The sequence below is a fragment of the Echiichthys vipera genome (assembly GCF_963691815.1).
Source record: "Echiichthys vipera genome assembly, chromosome: 12".
In the NCBI taxonomy this organism is placed as follows: Eukaryota; Metazoa; Chordata; class Actinopteri; order Perciformes; family Trachinidae; genus Echiichthys; species Echiichthys vipera.
Window position 1 is genome coordinate 17,449,850 of NC_139837.1, and position 16,998 is coordinate 17,466,847.

The 16,998-nt window shown below is 40.9% G+C and overlaps 2 protein-coding genes across 2 annotated transcripts in view; one reads left to right on the forward strand and one right to left on the reverse strand.

Moving 5' to 3' along the window:
* Window positions 1-2,704: 2,704 nt before the first annotated feature.
* Window positions 2,705-4,700, forward strand: gchfr (GTP cyclohydrolase I feedback regulator). The gene is made up of 3 exons (XM_083923948.1): window positions 2,705-2,836; window positions 3,372-3,466; window positions 4,123-4,700. Exons 1-3 carry the CDS (start codon window positions 2,801-2,803, stop codon window positions 4,250-4,252), a joined length of 261 nt encoding a protein of 86 aa, XP_083780074.1. The 5' UTR covers window positions 2,705-2,800; the 3' UTR covers window positions 4,253-4,700.
* Window positions 4,701-7,807: 3,107 nt separating this feature from the next.
* Window positions 7,808-16,998, reverse strand: part of dnajc17 (DnaJ (Hsp40) homolog, subfamily C, member 17) — a 33,468-nt gene continuing 24,277 nt past the window's right edge. Inside the window, exon 11 of the mRNA XM_083924679.1 lies at window positions 7,808-7,952. Coding sequence (XP_083780805.1) covers window positions 7,827-7,952 — 126 coding nt within the window. The 3' untranslated portion in view covers window positions 7,808-7,826. The remainder of the gene's footprint in view (window positions 7,953-16,998) is intronic.

Below are 16,998 nucleotides of genomic sequence, written 5' to 3' on the forward strand. Positions count from 1 at the left end.
AATCAAAACAACACAAACTGGAGAACAATGACCTTGGAAGCCAGTAGGTGGCAATCTTCTTAGCAATCCTCTCCAAGCACCTGTGTCCCCCTGAAGGAAGGGGTTACAGATTACAGGCTCTAGACACACACACTTAACAGTAAATAAACAGCATCAATGCATTCTCACATGCAGAGTTATGTCAAATGTAGCAACAATATATGATAAAATCTTACCAACAAAAAAAAAAAAAACATCTTATCTGATGGCAAACCACTTTGGTGAGGGTTATATGTTCAACACTGTGGTACAGGGCACTTCGGAATGAGCTCTGGTTTGCCTGGATTCATATTTACCTGCCATCACAATATCAGGCTGCGATCACGCTTTAAATGACCCTCCCCACTGAGCATGACATGCAAAGCCTAAGTGAATGTCGGTTGAGCTGCTCTGGCATAAAAGGACATTACATTCATATTGCTGATTTTTATCAAAGTCCTCACCATTGTTGTTTGCCTTGGGTCTCTATGTCTTTCATTTCCCCCCCTCACTCACAAGACTGATCCGAAATTATTATTGCTGCGTTGAGGAGGAAATTAATAAATCTCTCAGGAGGAAATTACAGTTCCAGACAGTGCGGGTTCAGTGTAATACATGCATGCACACAATATCTTTTTACTCTTATGTTTTCGAATCCTTGTGAACTTATGGGCAGTGTGAGCAAAACTGTAATCCTTCTAGAAAGGATGTCCTTACAAAAAGCGTGGAAATGTAGCTAGAATAAAATGATTGTGCTTTTGGCTACAGCTGTACTATTATTGTGTAAACCCAAGCCTTATGAGGGTTGCTTAACAAGTAACTTAAATGTCCCATGTTGTAAAAAGTTGGATTTCCATGACTTTTTTTATTATAGCTAACGCAAGTCAAGGTGTGATATAAATACTGTGACAGTATCAAACTGCTTAATCCACGGAGAAACACACACAGCCCATGTTCAGAAACTATGTCTTAAAACGAGCTGTCATCACTTTTGTGATGTCACAACTACACTATATATAGGTAGAAAGTGCCATTACAGTCATGCCCCAATGGAAGACCCGAAAACACTGATCAATCAGAGCAGACCGGACATTTCTCAGGAGCAGGGCTCAGAGAGAACAGTATGAGAAGAATATTGTGTTTTTTGAACATTAAAGCATGCAAACATGTTCTAGTCGAAACTCAAAATACAAGTATGATACTTAGAATGAGACGAATATGTCCACTCTAGCGTCTATGGTGGTGAAAAGACTATACAATATATCTACACTTCCCCCAACCACAGAATGATATGATTTGACAGAGAAAGACTGCACTAAGGACATATCCTATCATTCTGAATGATACTGTGAGGGCAAGGAAACTGTGTCTGCACCTCAATGTCAATGTCAATAAAACAGTATGTATGTTTTTTGCTAAAATCTGCCAATAAAGATCCAGATCCTCCTGTTCTGGTAGAAGGAAGGACACTCTTAGTGGTACAAGAGTTTAAATATCTAGGTATGTAATATTAATAGACTTCAAACCTACACTTAAATCACAGGTTTAAAAAGTAGTGAACAGAATCAAATTCAATTTGGAAAAATTCAGACACATCAGGAATAATTTAACTACAGAGTCCTCAAAGTTGTACATGAATGCCTTGATTTTATCACACATGAACTACTGTATCACCAGTTGGACACATAAAGGAGGGACCACTATAAGATCAGTTGAGACACTGTACAAACAGACCTTAAAAACGCTGGACAAAAAGTCAAAATCATATAATCATTGTAAAATCCTAACTAAATAGAATTTATTAAAGTTGGAAGACATGATTAAATTAGCTGATATCTTATTTGTATATAAAATCGTTCAACGTATGGCTCCCCCTCCACTCAATGAATTCATTACACAGACTCATAACACATCTACCAGAGCATCTGCAAGAAGGAATCGTAAAATTCCTCGTAAAAAAGTCGTTTTGGGCAGTTAGTCTTGGAATTCTATACCCACAGAACTAAGAAACATCACATCGGTAAAATAGTTTTCTAAATATATTAAACAATGGATATTTGAAAATCTGACATGCTGCCATAATCCGGATTAATGTACTTTACTCTGTCCTTACTTGTAGTTTGTGCACTTATGCTCCTTGTCTGTGCTTATACTGTGTGTGCTCATTGTCTGTGCCTATATGCTGATGCATTTAAATGTGCTATATGTTACACATTTTTATTTTGTCTGTGTGCTGTTTTATCAATGGTTTCCTGTTTTATGTTTTAACTAACACCTGTGTTGCTATAACAGTTATGCACATGTGTTCTTGTTTCTACGTTTTTATTGCTGCTTTCTCCTATATGCTTTTTAATGTTTTCTTAAATGTCATCAACATGCCAGAGACAGCAGATACAAAATAACCATGCAAGGCTAAATCTGGAAAAATGACATGTGTGACTTTGTTGCTTCTATTAATTAATGTGCATTGTCCCTTTTAAATAAATGAATCTTAAAAAAACAAAAAAACAATTTCCCCTGGTACATGCTCGTTGGCTTACTCAGCCAATGTCAACAAGTCAGTGATCACATCAATTGAGCAAGACTCCATGCACTGAGCAAGCATCGCTGTTAACGGATGCTGAGAGAAGAGCTGTGATTGGTCCGTCGGGGTGGGTGTTTCCGCATTCCGGAAAGAGCTGTCTGCAGAAGCGCAATTTGGAGAGGGGACCGTCGCGTCTGTGGAGAAGCCTCCTCTCTCAGTCATTCCCAGAGGAATAGCGGTCCATCGCCGAGAGCAGGGATGCCTTACATGTTCATCAGTACGCAGATCCGACTGGTGTGTATCTCGCATCTGTGAATGACTCGTGTCTTGCTTTTAGAAGAGACGCGCTTGAGTTGGAGATTCAGGGATTTGGCAGCGCAGCAGGGTCGCCTTATGCATATTATACTTGCAGTACGCAGTGATCTGTAATATTCCGCATGCTGGAAACAACAAACAGTCAAGGCTACAAGCGGATCAAGCAACGTGCGTATGGTTGTGTGCCTTTTTTTGTTGTTGCCATGGTGCCCTAAATGAGAAACACATGTTGCCGGCCTCTTGTTGCGCATGTGCATTTTGTTGTCTGCACGACTCGAGCAACCTAATTCAATAGTCTCTGAGTATCTGATGATCTATTTTTAGTCCGTCCACTCATTAGAGATTATGATTCGCACATGCCAGACGGCTGCTGGTTGCCGACAGGTGCAGCTGGCAATATGCAGCCAGGGATCCAAAACTAACTGATATTGGTTTAGGGAAAACAAATTATTTCTGAATCAATCCTGGGCAAACTATTAGCCGAATAGTAAATGTACTTCATTACTTGTTGCAGGAGAGTGGTCCAACAAATGTGGGAGATGAATATTCTGATCTAACTGTGATGAATTACCTGGGAGCAAGGAAAACAACCATGCTGGGAAACAATTTGTGAGTATTGAAAATGGGGACGTCAGTTATTTTAGTGGGTGGATATAAAGTAAATGTGGCAGCTAACTAAGTGAATGTGTGCAATATCTGAAGATAGAAAATAAACAGAGATTTATAGGTGTCATCCATAAAAGCACCAATACTTACAATAATACAATAATGTCACAGGATGAGGTTTCCAGATGAAGATTACAGACAGGTACATTAAACAGTAATACCACTGCTCGGATGCAGACCTACACACGCAGATGCAAAGTCCCAGATGTAGTGTAAATGTGCTCACAATGGGCCATATTTCCATATTTAGGCACTTAACACTTGTGTTGGTTTCATTTTGGCAGTTAAAGTGTACATATTGACGACAGAGCTGAGATCAGGTCACATGGAGAAAAGAAAAAAATCCAAATGTGGCTGAAGAAGACTGCTGCTTTGCAGATTTAGAATAAACCATTCAAGCTGATGGAATACAGATCTGGGAAGTGTTGTCATTGGCAATCGGATTCAAATGCTGCTGGGAAATGAACCAAGGTGTGGAAGGAAGTGAACAAGCACTAGAACAATTAACAGCATTCTCCTTTCCAAGCAAAGTTTACTGAAAGACAGAGAAAACACACATCTGTGCAAAGTAGAATGACTTTGTGTTTATGCTCATTTAGTTCCGAGTACCATGTGGACGAGCCACCTCGCCTGGTGTTGGACAAGCTAGAGAAGATCGGCTTCCGCGTGCTGACGATGACGGGAGTGGGACAGACACTGGTGTGGTGTCTCCACAAGGAGACGGAGTGATCAGTCATGGAGCGAGTGTTGACTGTCTCAAAATGCCTTTTAAAATGATGAATGAATCATGCTGACATACTCTTTTTTTTTTAATTTTGATCCACTACTCTACATTCAACTCATCGACAGCTACAAAATTGTCCCTTTGTCAAGTGAAATTAAAGTCCTAAAGTTGAGATTACCTTCAGTAGGTGACAATTTCAGGGAAATACTGAACTACATTGCAGAAATTTTATAAGACCCTTTGCACATATTGTGTGCTATTTAGTGCTGGTGTGTTAAGTGGGAGTGTATGGAGTGAGAGCCAGTTTAACTGTTATTGTGTCATTTGGCAGTAAAACTTAATTAAAGGCATGTTTCTAAAATCAGCCTGTACAAATGACCTCAACCAGTTCTCCCTCTCTTCTGTCCAATAATTTAAAAATTATGCTAGATAGGAAGGTTTGTACGTACACCTCCGTGCAAAGATGTTTTTGTAAGTGTATCATATGTCGATGATTAAATGATATAATGATGAGGATTGAATGTGTGCTTCAAATTTAACAGACACTTAAACATCGCATATGAAAAATGAAACACGCTCTCATTGTGAGCCTTTGCAGCTCTGTGGCACCTTACAGGGATGCTGCATGCACCGAGATGAGTCAAGAGTGCAGCCGTCAGCCTGTGAGAGCCAAAAAATGCTGGGTGGTTTCAGTATAGCCCCAGGTCTGCAAGCACATGTCTGGGGCCAGCCTGGATCACTAACCCGCAAACCTGAAACTTTGCCAGCCAGCTCACAGCCAAACTCTTACCAGCCCTGCTGTCTCACACATGACTTCCACCTCTGCACTAAAGATCCAAAGGCATTGGTGCTTCCCAGTTCTGTATCCTCCCATCCCGGTTTGCATGCAGCACAAGCCACTGTGGGCTCAGGGCAGGGTTGGTGGTGAATGCGTTTCCTGTAATTGTATTTCCTCTGTTGTCATTTGGACAGAGTTTGTGTGTTTCTGGGCTTTTTTTCCTTTCACATTGCAGGGATATGAAAAAGACTATGCATAAACAAAACCATGTGATGAGGGGATTTTGCAGGAGGAGAGGAGCAGATGTCTTGCACCACATCGCTCTGCTCCACAGCTGGACATTGTGTAACAGAGCCATGGCGAGGCAGCGCAAGAGTGGTAGAGATGGATGGCTAGGTTGGATGATGCGAAGCTGCCATGTGGCTCCTAAATAACACAATGAGAGGAGAAAGCACCACCACAAAGACCCACAAATACAGACACAGCATTACGCCATAGTCCCCCGAAGGGACAGGAAAATTAGACTATTTGGATGGATAGATGTTCCACAGGCACAGGACCTTGTTACAAAACTGAGGGTGGCCGCAACAGTTTGGCACTGTTATGTCTGACTTAATGTGGGTCACAGAGCGGTAGCGTGTCACTTCGGAGAGCATAAATAAGTACAGAGTATCTTCAAGGTATCTGTTACACAAGCCTATTCTGAAACAGCTTAAAACAGTAATGGCTCAAATTAGAATACATTTGTTGAGGTAAGTATCATAGGAAAGGAAGAGGCATGTTTTTACATTTAAGCTGGTCCATGGCACGTAACATGATCCATCAGGACCAAGGATGGAGCAAAGTGTGTGAAATGGAAACACTGAGTTGGGTAGGTAGCTCCAAAAAACAAGCATACCAATTGCTGCAAAATGTGGTTAGAGTGGTTATCACATGGTATAATCAATCAGAAATAAGGACTTCTTATATGGACTTTCAGTTGGTGATTAAAGTAATAGCTCTCATGCATAGAGTTAGATGAGAAGATCGATGCTACTCTCATGACCGTCCATTCAACTTTAATCAGAAAATTTCTTGGCCAAGAGCAGTGACTTCCTCTAGTAGTTGCCTGGTTACCTCACGGTGACAACATGACTCAAGAAAGTCACATTTCTCTGCCAAACAATTTTTCAATACCTCCTAACCTGTCAAACAGCATAGTCTGGTTTTTGAACAGATTAAACAATATAGACAAAGCACATGTATTAGTGATCCTTAAAAATGCTGGTACTGTAGGTGCTTGTTTTTTCTTTTTAACCGTTGCCAAACCATGTTTCCCCATGTTTCCAGTCTTCGAGCTAAACTTAACTAACCGTCTCCTGGCTACAACTACCTGTTGAACAGACGGACACAAGTGGTATGTATCTTCTCATCTTGATCAGCAAGAAAGGGAATAAACATATTTTCCAGAATGTTAAACAATTTCTTTAAGTAAAAAGTATTTGTAGAGAGTTATTCAAAAATGTTACACGTGACAATATTAAGTGACATAAGGGCCTTTTCCATCAGATATTGGTGACCTACATCAGGGGTTCCCAAACTTTTTGGAGCCATGACTACTCGCAACCCCCTAATCATAGATGTGTGATTAGTGTGGTCATCACTTATGAACAGTTCAATCAAGGAATGTTCTCATCCTTCACAGATTGTTTAAGGGTTTTTAGAGTACTAAAGATGTAATATCCAACATTTCAATAATTATTATTAATCATTTTCTTTTGTTTATTATCCTTTAATAATCTTCCGACCCTTCAGATTTATCTTCAGACACCATGGAGGGTCTTCCCCCCCTAATTTACATTATTTTGAACAGTATTATGTATTAAATGGTTTGCATAGAGATTGCATATGTACCTCAGAACAACTCAAAGCTGAATGAATAGCATTGAATAGCAGCCTTGGAAATTTTCAGTCCACAAGACCCTCCTCAGTCTGGAGTAGAGTATCACATATATTGTATACAAAGCCCACTGAAAAATTAACCATGGAGGGCCTTCAGATTATGTTTACTTTTCATCACGCAAGGCCACCAGAATTCCCACAAAAGCTGCCCTTGAGTTCCTACCTCAGCCCTACTGGTTTAACATCCATGGAGTCACATCCCACGTCTGTGGTTTGGATTGCTACCACGCTGAAATCACTTCAGTTACTGAACGTGTATGCAGACAACAGAAGAGGAAGATTACACTCAGTTGGCAATATCATGAGGAAATGACTTGATTATACCATTTTTATTGAGTGGTGTTGCACAGCCAATCTCCTTTGGCTCTTCTACAAAACAATGAAGAAAGACTAATTATTTGCAAAGTTCCTTAAATCTCAAATAACTCACCAACTACTTTATTAGTGCTTAAGGTTGGTGTATCAATTTAAAAATCCCCCAGATGCATTAGCTAGGAAGCCACAAAAAAATACTACGTGGATACAATATGGCTTCACTAGACAGTGTGCAGTACTGACTCATCCCCGCTGAGTATTAGCACTCCTACCTCTGGGTCCACACTGCAGGAGCCTTCACTTCTTCTCTACTCTGTATCTCCCTCAGTCATCCTACATTCTTATTAAAGGAAAAGACACAATGCACTGATGAAAGCCACCGATTTGATACAAAAAAACATTACTTTTAGTTATTAAAAAGATTTATTTCGTCACACTGTATTGCATACAAAAACAATAAGAAACCATGTAAGAGGCTTTATGAAACTAAAGCCTGAAACAGATATTCATTTAATAGTTGCAGGCTGGTACTTGGTCGTACTGTGCTACGACCCGGCATTTTCCTCGTCATCTTCTCTCTGCATTTGTTCTATGAGCTTCTGTCGCTCAGCAGCCTGCCTCATCCTCATCATCACCACACTCTCATAGTCACGTTCATTTGACAGGGGGCCCTGTAGAAGAGAGAGACAGACATAGAGAGCGTTATGAGGAGAGTTTTGTTATGTACCAAAACTGTAAGTGATCTGAAAGCACATACAATAATCTTCTCAATCTGTGTACTTTCTGTCTGTTATTACATACAAAATGAGGCAGTAATGCAAGTACTTAAGCTCAACAATTCATACATTTAAATATTTACATTAACAAATGATTATTTGATTAATGGAGCAGCAGAATATGTTCTACTATTTTCCATCAATTTATAGACCAACCACAATTAATCAAATAAGAGAAAAAATAATATTGATAATGAAAATAATGGTTATTTGCAAGTGTATCTGCCATCCCATCTGTCTTTGCACCGCACATCCATAAAATTGGGCTACTCATAAGTGACACATTCAAAAAAATAATAATCAAAATCTAAGCAGTCAAGATAAAGGTACTTGACTTTAAGTCCCTAGTATGGGTCAAGCTCCAACCCCCTGGATCCTGCATTTCCCATAATGCAATCAATGACTCCCCACCTTGAGTTTGCTGTATTACATAGAATAAATTTGTGGTCTCCAAGCCCAAGCCGAGATAACCTTGATTAGATCACACTCACCGTGGTCACAGAATGAGAGTAATTTTATCTAGATGTGTAAAATCAGTGGAGTGGACCTTTAATCAACATTCACGGTTTTTATTCCAAGGATTTCTAGTGAGCCCTTACACTGGAAGAGAATCAAAGTAAAGTCAGACATGCCTGTATTTTATATCATGACAACATCGACTCAAGGCAGCACATGGAGCAAATGACACTGCTGTCACCATTCACTGTATGTTTGCTTTCACGACAGGGCCTGTGGGTGGCACAGCGGAGGAGAGGCGGATTCGTACTGACGTTCTCATATCAGTTACCATCAGCATGACAGAAGGGTGAACATGTATGAGACAGCAGCCCACAGAGCGACTGTGACAGGGTAATTCCGCTGCCTGAGGTCATTAAACCTCAAAATGAGGGCTGGAATTAAGCCTGGCAGTCGTCCGGCTTTTTATGTGTGTGTGTGTGTGTGTGTGTGTGTGTGTGTGTGTGTGTGTGTGTGTGTGTGTGTGTGTGTGTGTGTGTGTGTGTGTGTGTGTGTGTGTGTGTGTGTGTGTGTGTGTGTGTGTGTGTGTGTGTGTGTGTGTGTGTGTGTGTGTGTGTGTGTGTATGTGTGTGTGTGTGATTTCTTTGAAGGGCTTGGACGATGATGGCGAGCTACTCTCTTACTGTGGGCAGCCACTGGCTAATGGCTAATCAAGCAGGGTGGAACAAAAGCCAGGCGTCTTACAAACATGCAGGTCATGAGCTGCTTATATGTGCATATTTACATGTATATAACAAACATATGCACTCGCAGAGACTGTCATCATATTTGAAAGTGGAGGGAGGCCATGTGTCCACAGAGTAAGCTATTGTTTTATAGGATTATATCCAGGAAGTATGGCGGGCCAAGGAAGTGTCACTTTAACAAGACAGTGAGCTGCAGGAGAGAGCGAGTGTGTGCATGAAGGACTGGGACCAGTGAGAGCGATTTGAGGAGGAGAGGTAGGTTTTTGTCAATGCACTCGCTGAGCATCTGGAAAACATCACAGGGGACTCCAGCATCCATGTGCTGAGAGAAAGAGGGGAAGTATGGCGGAAGAAGAGAGGAGCACCACCCCCTTCACCCTTGGATTGAGGAAAGCTGCTATTATCATTCCAGTAATATGAGCTCAAGCCCTTGTCTGACACGTAACTCTGAAATATCACGCGAACACCATTAGGTAAATAAAAAAGTCTTGCATCTTCATATTAAACAAAAAACAAGCAAGTATACAAGCAAGCTGGTGAAAGTGCTCCCTCTTCCTCAGTAAATATATGTCCACTCTGCCCCGCCCTCTACTGGCCACTGTACTGAGGTGCAGTGAGAAATTTTAAGTTAGAGTTGGACTAGCCTCTGCTCTACAGTGTGGTCAAGGCCGGACAGTACCAGGCTAATGATGTGGGGGGAAATATGAGCATTAACAGGTGCTTTATGAGCAATGTGACGCATTTCTTCTCAGGATGAGGGATGTTTCCTTGCCCGGAGTGTAAACTTACAATGTACATGTTTAGCCAGTGCATCACTCTGTAACTAAACACTTGGTGGTGTCTGATGCGTGTGTGTGTGTGTGTGTGTGTGTGTGTGTGTGTGTGTGTGTGTGTGTGTGTGTGTGTGTGTGTGTGTGTGTGTGTGTGTGTGTGTGTGTGTGTGTGTGTGTGTGTGTGTGTGTGTGTGTTGCAGAAACGCTGGGGCCCAGCGTGAGTAGGAAACCACAGAACACAAACAATGGGCCCCTGCACAAAGCCAAGAGAGAACGGCACAAGGTAGTAAAACACACAAACACACACACACACACACACACACACGCACGCACGCAAACAAGCTGAGGATTAGCTGTGTGACATCAGCATATATGGCTAGGCCTCTAACCAGCACACCCGAGCCTGACCCTGGGCCAGTAATGACATCATGAATACCACCAGTGCTGTGAGTCAGGCAGTTTAACACACACACACACACACACTCTCTAACACTCCTTTCAGCACACAGCAGGAGGCATCTCGCAGTGCAGGTGGCCACTGTGTTCCCCTGGCACAAGTCGTCAGATCAGCTGCACATTATACCATTGCTCTATGTGTGTTTGTATGAGATGTGTGTGAGTGTGTAAGCATGTGAGAATGGGTATGTGAGGAAACGAGCGTGTGTGCGCGTGTGTGTTTGCGCAATAGAGAAGGAAGACTGCTGATAAGATGGATATACGGTAAGTTGCCACAAATTGGAAAAAAGAAAATAACTTTTCAAGAAAATGATCACAAGCAAAAGAAGGGATTTCTTTCTCTAAAGATTGTTTCAGATGCAACGCATATGAAGACAAATTTCATAAATTGTCTTAGTAACATGTTGGGCCTCCTATGTGATTTTAGAGCTCCTTAGCATAAACTCTACAAGTCTATGGAACTCAATTTGAGGGAATATCACAATATTCCTGCATGTTGCTTTGATGATGGTGGTGGTGGAGACGTGACTACACATTACCAAACATGTTTTAACTGGGTTGAGATCTTGTGACTGTTATAAACCATGGCATATTGTTGACATTTTCATACTCTGCAAATCATTCATCCCCACGTGCCCTTCGTTCATTATGTTTTTCCATTCATTTATTCGGGTTTTCTCTTTAATGTGTTGCATACACATAAAGATCACTACAGCTGACGTCGCTGTCCTCTGTTACTGTAGATCCAATGATGCATATAATCAGGAAACCACACAGATCATTGCCACCCAGAAGAAGAAAACACACAAGAAGCAAGAGGATTCTCCATTATCTATTGAAAACGCTTCGGCCAAAACTGTTTTGTGTTTGTTGTTTTTTATTTAAAAAAATGGTTTCCATTTGAGGTCAGAAAGAAAACTGTGTGAAGCTCATTTCTTGACTTTGGTGATGGGATTTACATGCATGCAGCTTTATCCCTACTTAAAACGCTGTATTCTGCACATGATGCTGCATTTCGTTTTCTAACATATGCAGGCTCACACACTCACCAGTGCATTTTATGTGAATCTTTGGGATGGTCTTCTCTGTACCAGAGGAGAAAAATTCACATGTTGCCATTTATTGTATTATTAGGTAAAATACCTTCTTATATCTCTAGCCACAAGATCTACAAATTGGATTCTTTTAAATGTCCCCAGGGTGCATTCAGAGCATGGTAAACTGCTTTCTGCACCCTGGGCATTGAATGAGCTGCAAAACATAATTAACTTAGAAGTACTCCCTTCTTTGAACACATTTAAAAGTCTTTTACAAACTGCCCTGAAGGAAACATGTTCCTGTTTCACATAATCCTTGACTTAGGTGAAATGTGTTATGACTATCACTGGTAATGCCTGTATTCCTCTCTTTATTATTTCCCTTGTGTATTACTATTTCCATATTTATTTATTTTCTAACATATAAAAATTTTTTTATGTGAAACTGCTTATGTTGTCATCTTGACCAGGACTTCCTGGAAGAGGAGATCTTGAATCTAAATGGGACCTTCCTTGCTACATAAAGGATGAATAAACAAGAAAAATGAAATAACAAGGACAAGAAAAGCATGACTTCATTCTGTCTTTCTGTGAATTTTTCTTTTCTTTATATGTTCTTGAACAAATCAAAATCACATATAGCACAACCCTCGTGATTATTTTGTGATGTGTTGTCAGTAACAGTGCTGTGTTAACTCCTAAAATATAGGTTAATTGTTGTGCAGCCTTTAATCCTCCGTCTGTATTAAAAAGGTACAGAGATGGAATTGAGGGTTTGAGATAGTCACAGAGCCGAACTGACGTCTGTGTAAGGGACAGCCAGCGTGGCAGGATTACGCACAGTAGCGATGCACTAGTCAACCCACAAGGTCAAAAAGTGAATAGCCATAGTAACTTACAAAAACATTGCGTGCAATAGTCCCGTCCCCCCTCTCTCTCTCTCAAACACAAACAGGCATTACAGAGCTCAGTTTATCTCGGTCCTCTCTACTGACAATTGTGGTACTATAACGCCTTTTTTCTTCAGAATCGCCAGCTGCTATGTGAAATCAGTCCTTCATCACGGCGCTAATTGCAAAATCTTTGTGTTAAAAGGGGCTCGTGTCTCAGCCTGACCGGGAGTTTCAGCCCTATCCCTGAACACAAAATTGAAGCACACAAAAAGAGACACATATACAAACATGTTTCTGCGGCAACCTGATAAACAAAGACGCCATCAGAGTATTTAACTGGACATTAAAAGCTTGGAGTTATCACATCTTTGAGAACATTTGGTTCAAAAATGCCTTTTAGCTGAGAGTATTACTTCTGAAACTGAAACTACACTGTTATGACTTTTAAAACATCTTTAGTTGATATACTTCCGTTCCACACAATGTCGTGCTTAACGTCTCGTAACCCTTCAGCCTACGAGGTTACGCATTTGTGTTAGATAACTGGATTTTTACTCATTAACACCATCAGCCGTCAGATCTCTCTGAGCCAAGAAGAGACTGTACAGGGTCTGTTGCCAAGAGAAGAAATGGCTTATTCCGAACACAAGCCTGCTCTGTGGTCCAGGCTAACATTTCTGCCTCTAATGCACTCTGGTGAAGTTAATCAAGGAACTATTTATCTGGAGGGGTGGTGTGTGTGTGTGTGTGTGTGTGTGTGTGTGTGTGTGTGTGTGTGTGTGTGTGTGTGTGTGTGTGTGTGTGTGTGTGTGTGTGTGTGTGTGTGTGTGTGTGTGTGTGTGTGTGTGTGTGTGTGTGTGTGTGTGTGTGTGTGTGTGTGTGTGTGTGTGTGTGTGTGTGTCAAGGTCTTGGTGATTTATGAGAGCCGAACACTTATTTAGAAATGATTTGTCTGGGAATATGTGTGTGTCTGTGTGTGTGTGTGTGTGTGGGGGGGGGGGGGGGGCTTGGGGTTGCGGGGGGTACCAGAGCACTCCTGCTAAGTCAAACAAACAGGCGGCGGGCAGAGGCACTGCACATGCAACACTGGAGCCAAGGTGAAATTCCTCTACAGACAAAAGTCAAACCTTTGTAAATGGTGGAGGATTAATCATCATTCATTATAAGACTCTGCAGACATAAAACCCCAGAGGTCTGGTCTATTATACTGTTTTTGTTAGTGAAGGACAAACACTACACAGAGATTAAGGCCCAAATCTACTTCCTGTATTTAACCCTTACAATGTGTGTGTACTGCGAACATCTGGTTTTTGAATGGAACTCCAAGACGAGACCTCCTTTTATTTGACAGCAAAAGCCAAATAATGTGTGTATTCTTGTCAATACATCTAAAGATCACTGACTGTGACCATTATTGTATATAGCTGCAGAATTTACAACTGTCCTCCAAACTAAAGATAGTTACTGTATGTCACGTACAGCTATTATAGAACTCTAAATCAGAAAGTTATGCTGCAGTAGAAAAGAGAATGCATGTTGCCTTATTTTTTAGCTGGTCATTTACAGCAGTGACAAAACCCTTGTGATAAAAAGACAAAGCTGAATTCTAGAGCTTGTCAATGCAATAAAAAAATTCAGATCTTTTACATGATCAGGTGCTACAGCAGTACAGTGCCCTGATGAACACTGTGCAGGTAGTGGTAGTTGCGTGTGGACTGCACATTCAATAATGTTTAAAGTTAAAGTGAAAGGGGAAGAAAGGCAGCAGTGGATGTGAGGTGCCATGTAAGTGGGTGTGTGCATGTGTAGACGTGTGCGCATGTGGTTGTACATGGTCACGGTATTGGACAGAATAGAAGCCTGTTGGACGGAGACGGAGAGCGCCTTTGGAAACTGTTAAAAGTTAAGGAAATAAACAGTGAAAGAGAGAAATGGCAGAAAAGACCTGAACTCCTGGTGCCCTGGCATTTCTCTTTATGATGGATGAGCTCAGGGATCCTAGAATAGGCAGATGTGGGGGTTTGGCCTCTTTAATATCCAACAATACATCGTTGTAAAAGCAGAATTATGTCTTTCACATCCTGGCCTTCCGGGAAAAGCCCTCTGATTGCAACAGATTTCCCATTAAAACAAAAGCAGCCACAGGACTGGTAAGAATGCAGTCTGAACCTTGGAGATGTCAAAAAGAACTAAGCATTTTGATGAAGAATGAAATAAAATATAGCTTCCAAACATAAAATGTAAAATGTACGTATATATGCCTTACTGTATTAACATGGATCGATTCTATTTCATGTCTAAAAAAAACGGCTAGTGGAATGCATCCTGCTATATACTGTTTACATCTTATCTCTTCAAAAGTACTCTAAACATCCCAACCATGATTTTATAATTACTAATGATTCAGAGACAGGAGACACACCAGTACATTCCCAGCCTACTATGACCACCCACATTCACTGGAAAGAAATGTTATGACTTATGCATATGTACATTAACTTTTTTTCCAATCCTAAAAAAAACTAAATGGAGAGCTTTTATAAGACTGGGTGCAACTAAAAGATCAGAGAGACGAGTAGATTTCGCTGTATAATAGCATAAAATGATCATTATATAACATATACAGTATTTTCTGGAGGGGAGAAACTGGACAGTCGAGAATAGAAATTGACCGATATGGACTTCTTAGGACAGATGCCTATTTTCTTTTTCATCAGCTTTAGCCGATGACCGATTCGGACTGCTGATTTTCTTGAGCCGATACTACTTTTGCTCCCTTAATTTACATCATACAAATTACACAATGATGATAACAAATGTTAAGGGTCTGAATTTAAAAAAGAAAAAAAGGGAATGATTATTGAGGTTAAAAAGGGTTCTCCAGCAACCCGGAGCTGCCTGTGGACGCCTGTCTGTAAATAATGCCAGGAAAAAACAATCAGCTATCACAGAAGCCCACATCGGCCGATACTGATAAACCTAGAAAACGCAAATATCGGCCGGCCGATGTATCGGTATATCACTAGTTGAGAATGACAGGAGGGGAAGACCAGGTTCAAACATATAACACTGCAGTTCTATAGTATGTATTTTACACCCCTAACCCCTTAGAATTCCCCTTGTGATTTATTGATTTCTGTAAGTCCATTGTAGAACAAAGTCCTCAGCTCATGTGTAAATAGTTAACAATGTAGAATGGTGCTAGAAGGCTAAAACAGGCATCCCAACACATAGTATGCATAAAAAGTACTTGTAAATAATTAAGCTGATCTATGTTGTTGTAGTATTTGGCGTCAATATGCATTACCTCATCAGTGTGTTTCTCCACTAATTATCCAGCCTATTCACCCCCTTAATGTGTTGGACCCGACGTGACCAGACTTAGTTGATTAGAGGCTACTGTAAGCTTTGTCATGCACTTGATATTCAATAACAAAACACCTGGACTTTGGACTGGTGACACAGCTCTGTCATGTGGCAGTCATGCATCTGAGTGTCGGCCCTTCCCTTCAGCAGCCAGACTGCCGAGTTCCTGTTGGAGTGCATTCAAAAAGCTCATCACTGAGTCATAACTTTGGAGACAAACAGTGACGACAATGGTTGGGATGATAACAAATGCAGACTTGGATGTTCTCACCAGGATTGATGAAAGGACATGTCACAGAGTAGCTGCGAGTAACTGCTTTAGAGACAAATAGAGCTAGAGTCACACACACACAAAAAATTGACTGTATAATCAATAGGGGTGTCACAATTTCAATTCTAAAAAAATTATCAAAATTAGATTTCAATTTAATCATCAAAATCAAAAAAAGGAAATCCCAATTGAAACGTATCGTGACCTTAAAACAGAATGTCTAATCAAATCGTGGATTTGGTGAATAATGACAGCCCTAAGAGTTAAGAGTCAATAGTCAATAGACATTCATGGGTTCAGTACAAGCTGAATTTCATCAAGGACTGTATGTCCGATGCTGTTATTATAGAATTACATTATATAAAAATGTTTTTCATATAAAAGAATCAGACGGATCCTGTTGTAAATCTAGTCTAAATGCTGGCAGGGAATACAGCGGAAGCTAAAGAACACACAACAAAGGACCAGAAGATATCCACCAAAGCCTCAGTTTGGGCTTCTAGCGCCAGTCAAAGCAATATCTGGAAACACTTTTTATCCTGCAACAACAAAAACATGCAGCATCCCAAATTTCAGGCCCAACATAGCTGCATCAAACCACACTGCCCGCTATGGTCAGGCCTTAGAAAAGAGGCTTATACAGAAATCCAGCTAGGGCTCAACACATCAGACCCGAGGCTAAATCGCATGACAACACAACTCAAAGAGTGAGCCCAACCCTGGTCAGACATAAGGTCTTGTGAGGTCATTCCAATACCGCAGATAACACTAGCCCTTCACCCTGATTGTCTTTTAGCATGAAAGCAGTTGCGTGGTTGTAGGTGGAAGAAGGAGGGGGGCTTGTCAGAGGAGAAATGTTCAAAAACGTTCTGTTTCTGTCTTGAGTAAATGTTATGATAATTTCATTTGCGTGAGTAATTGTGTCTGGTCTTGCAGACTGCTC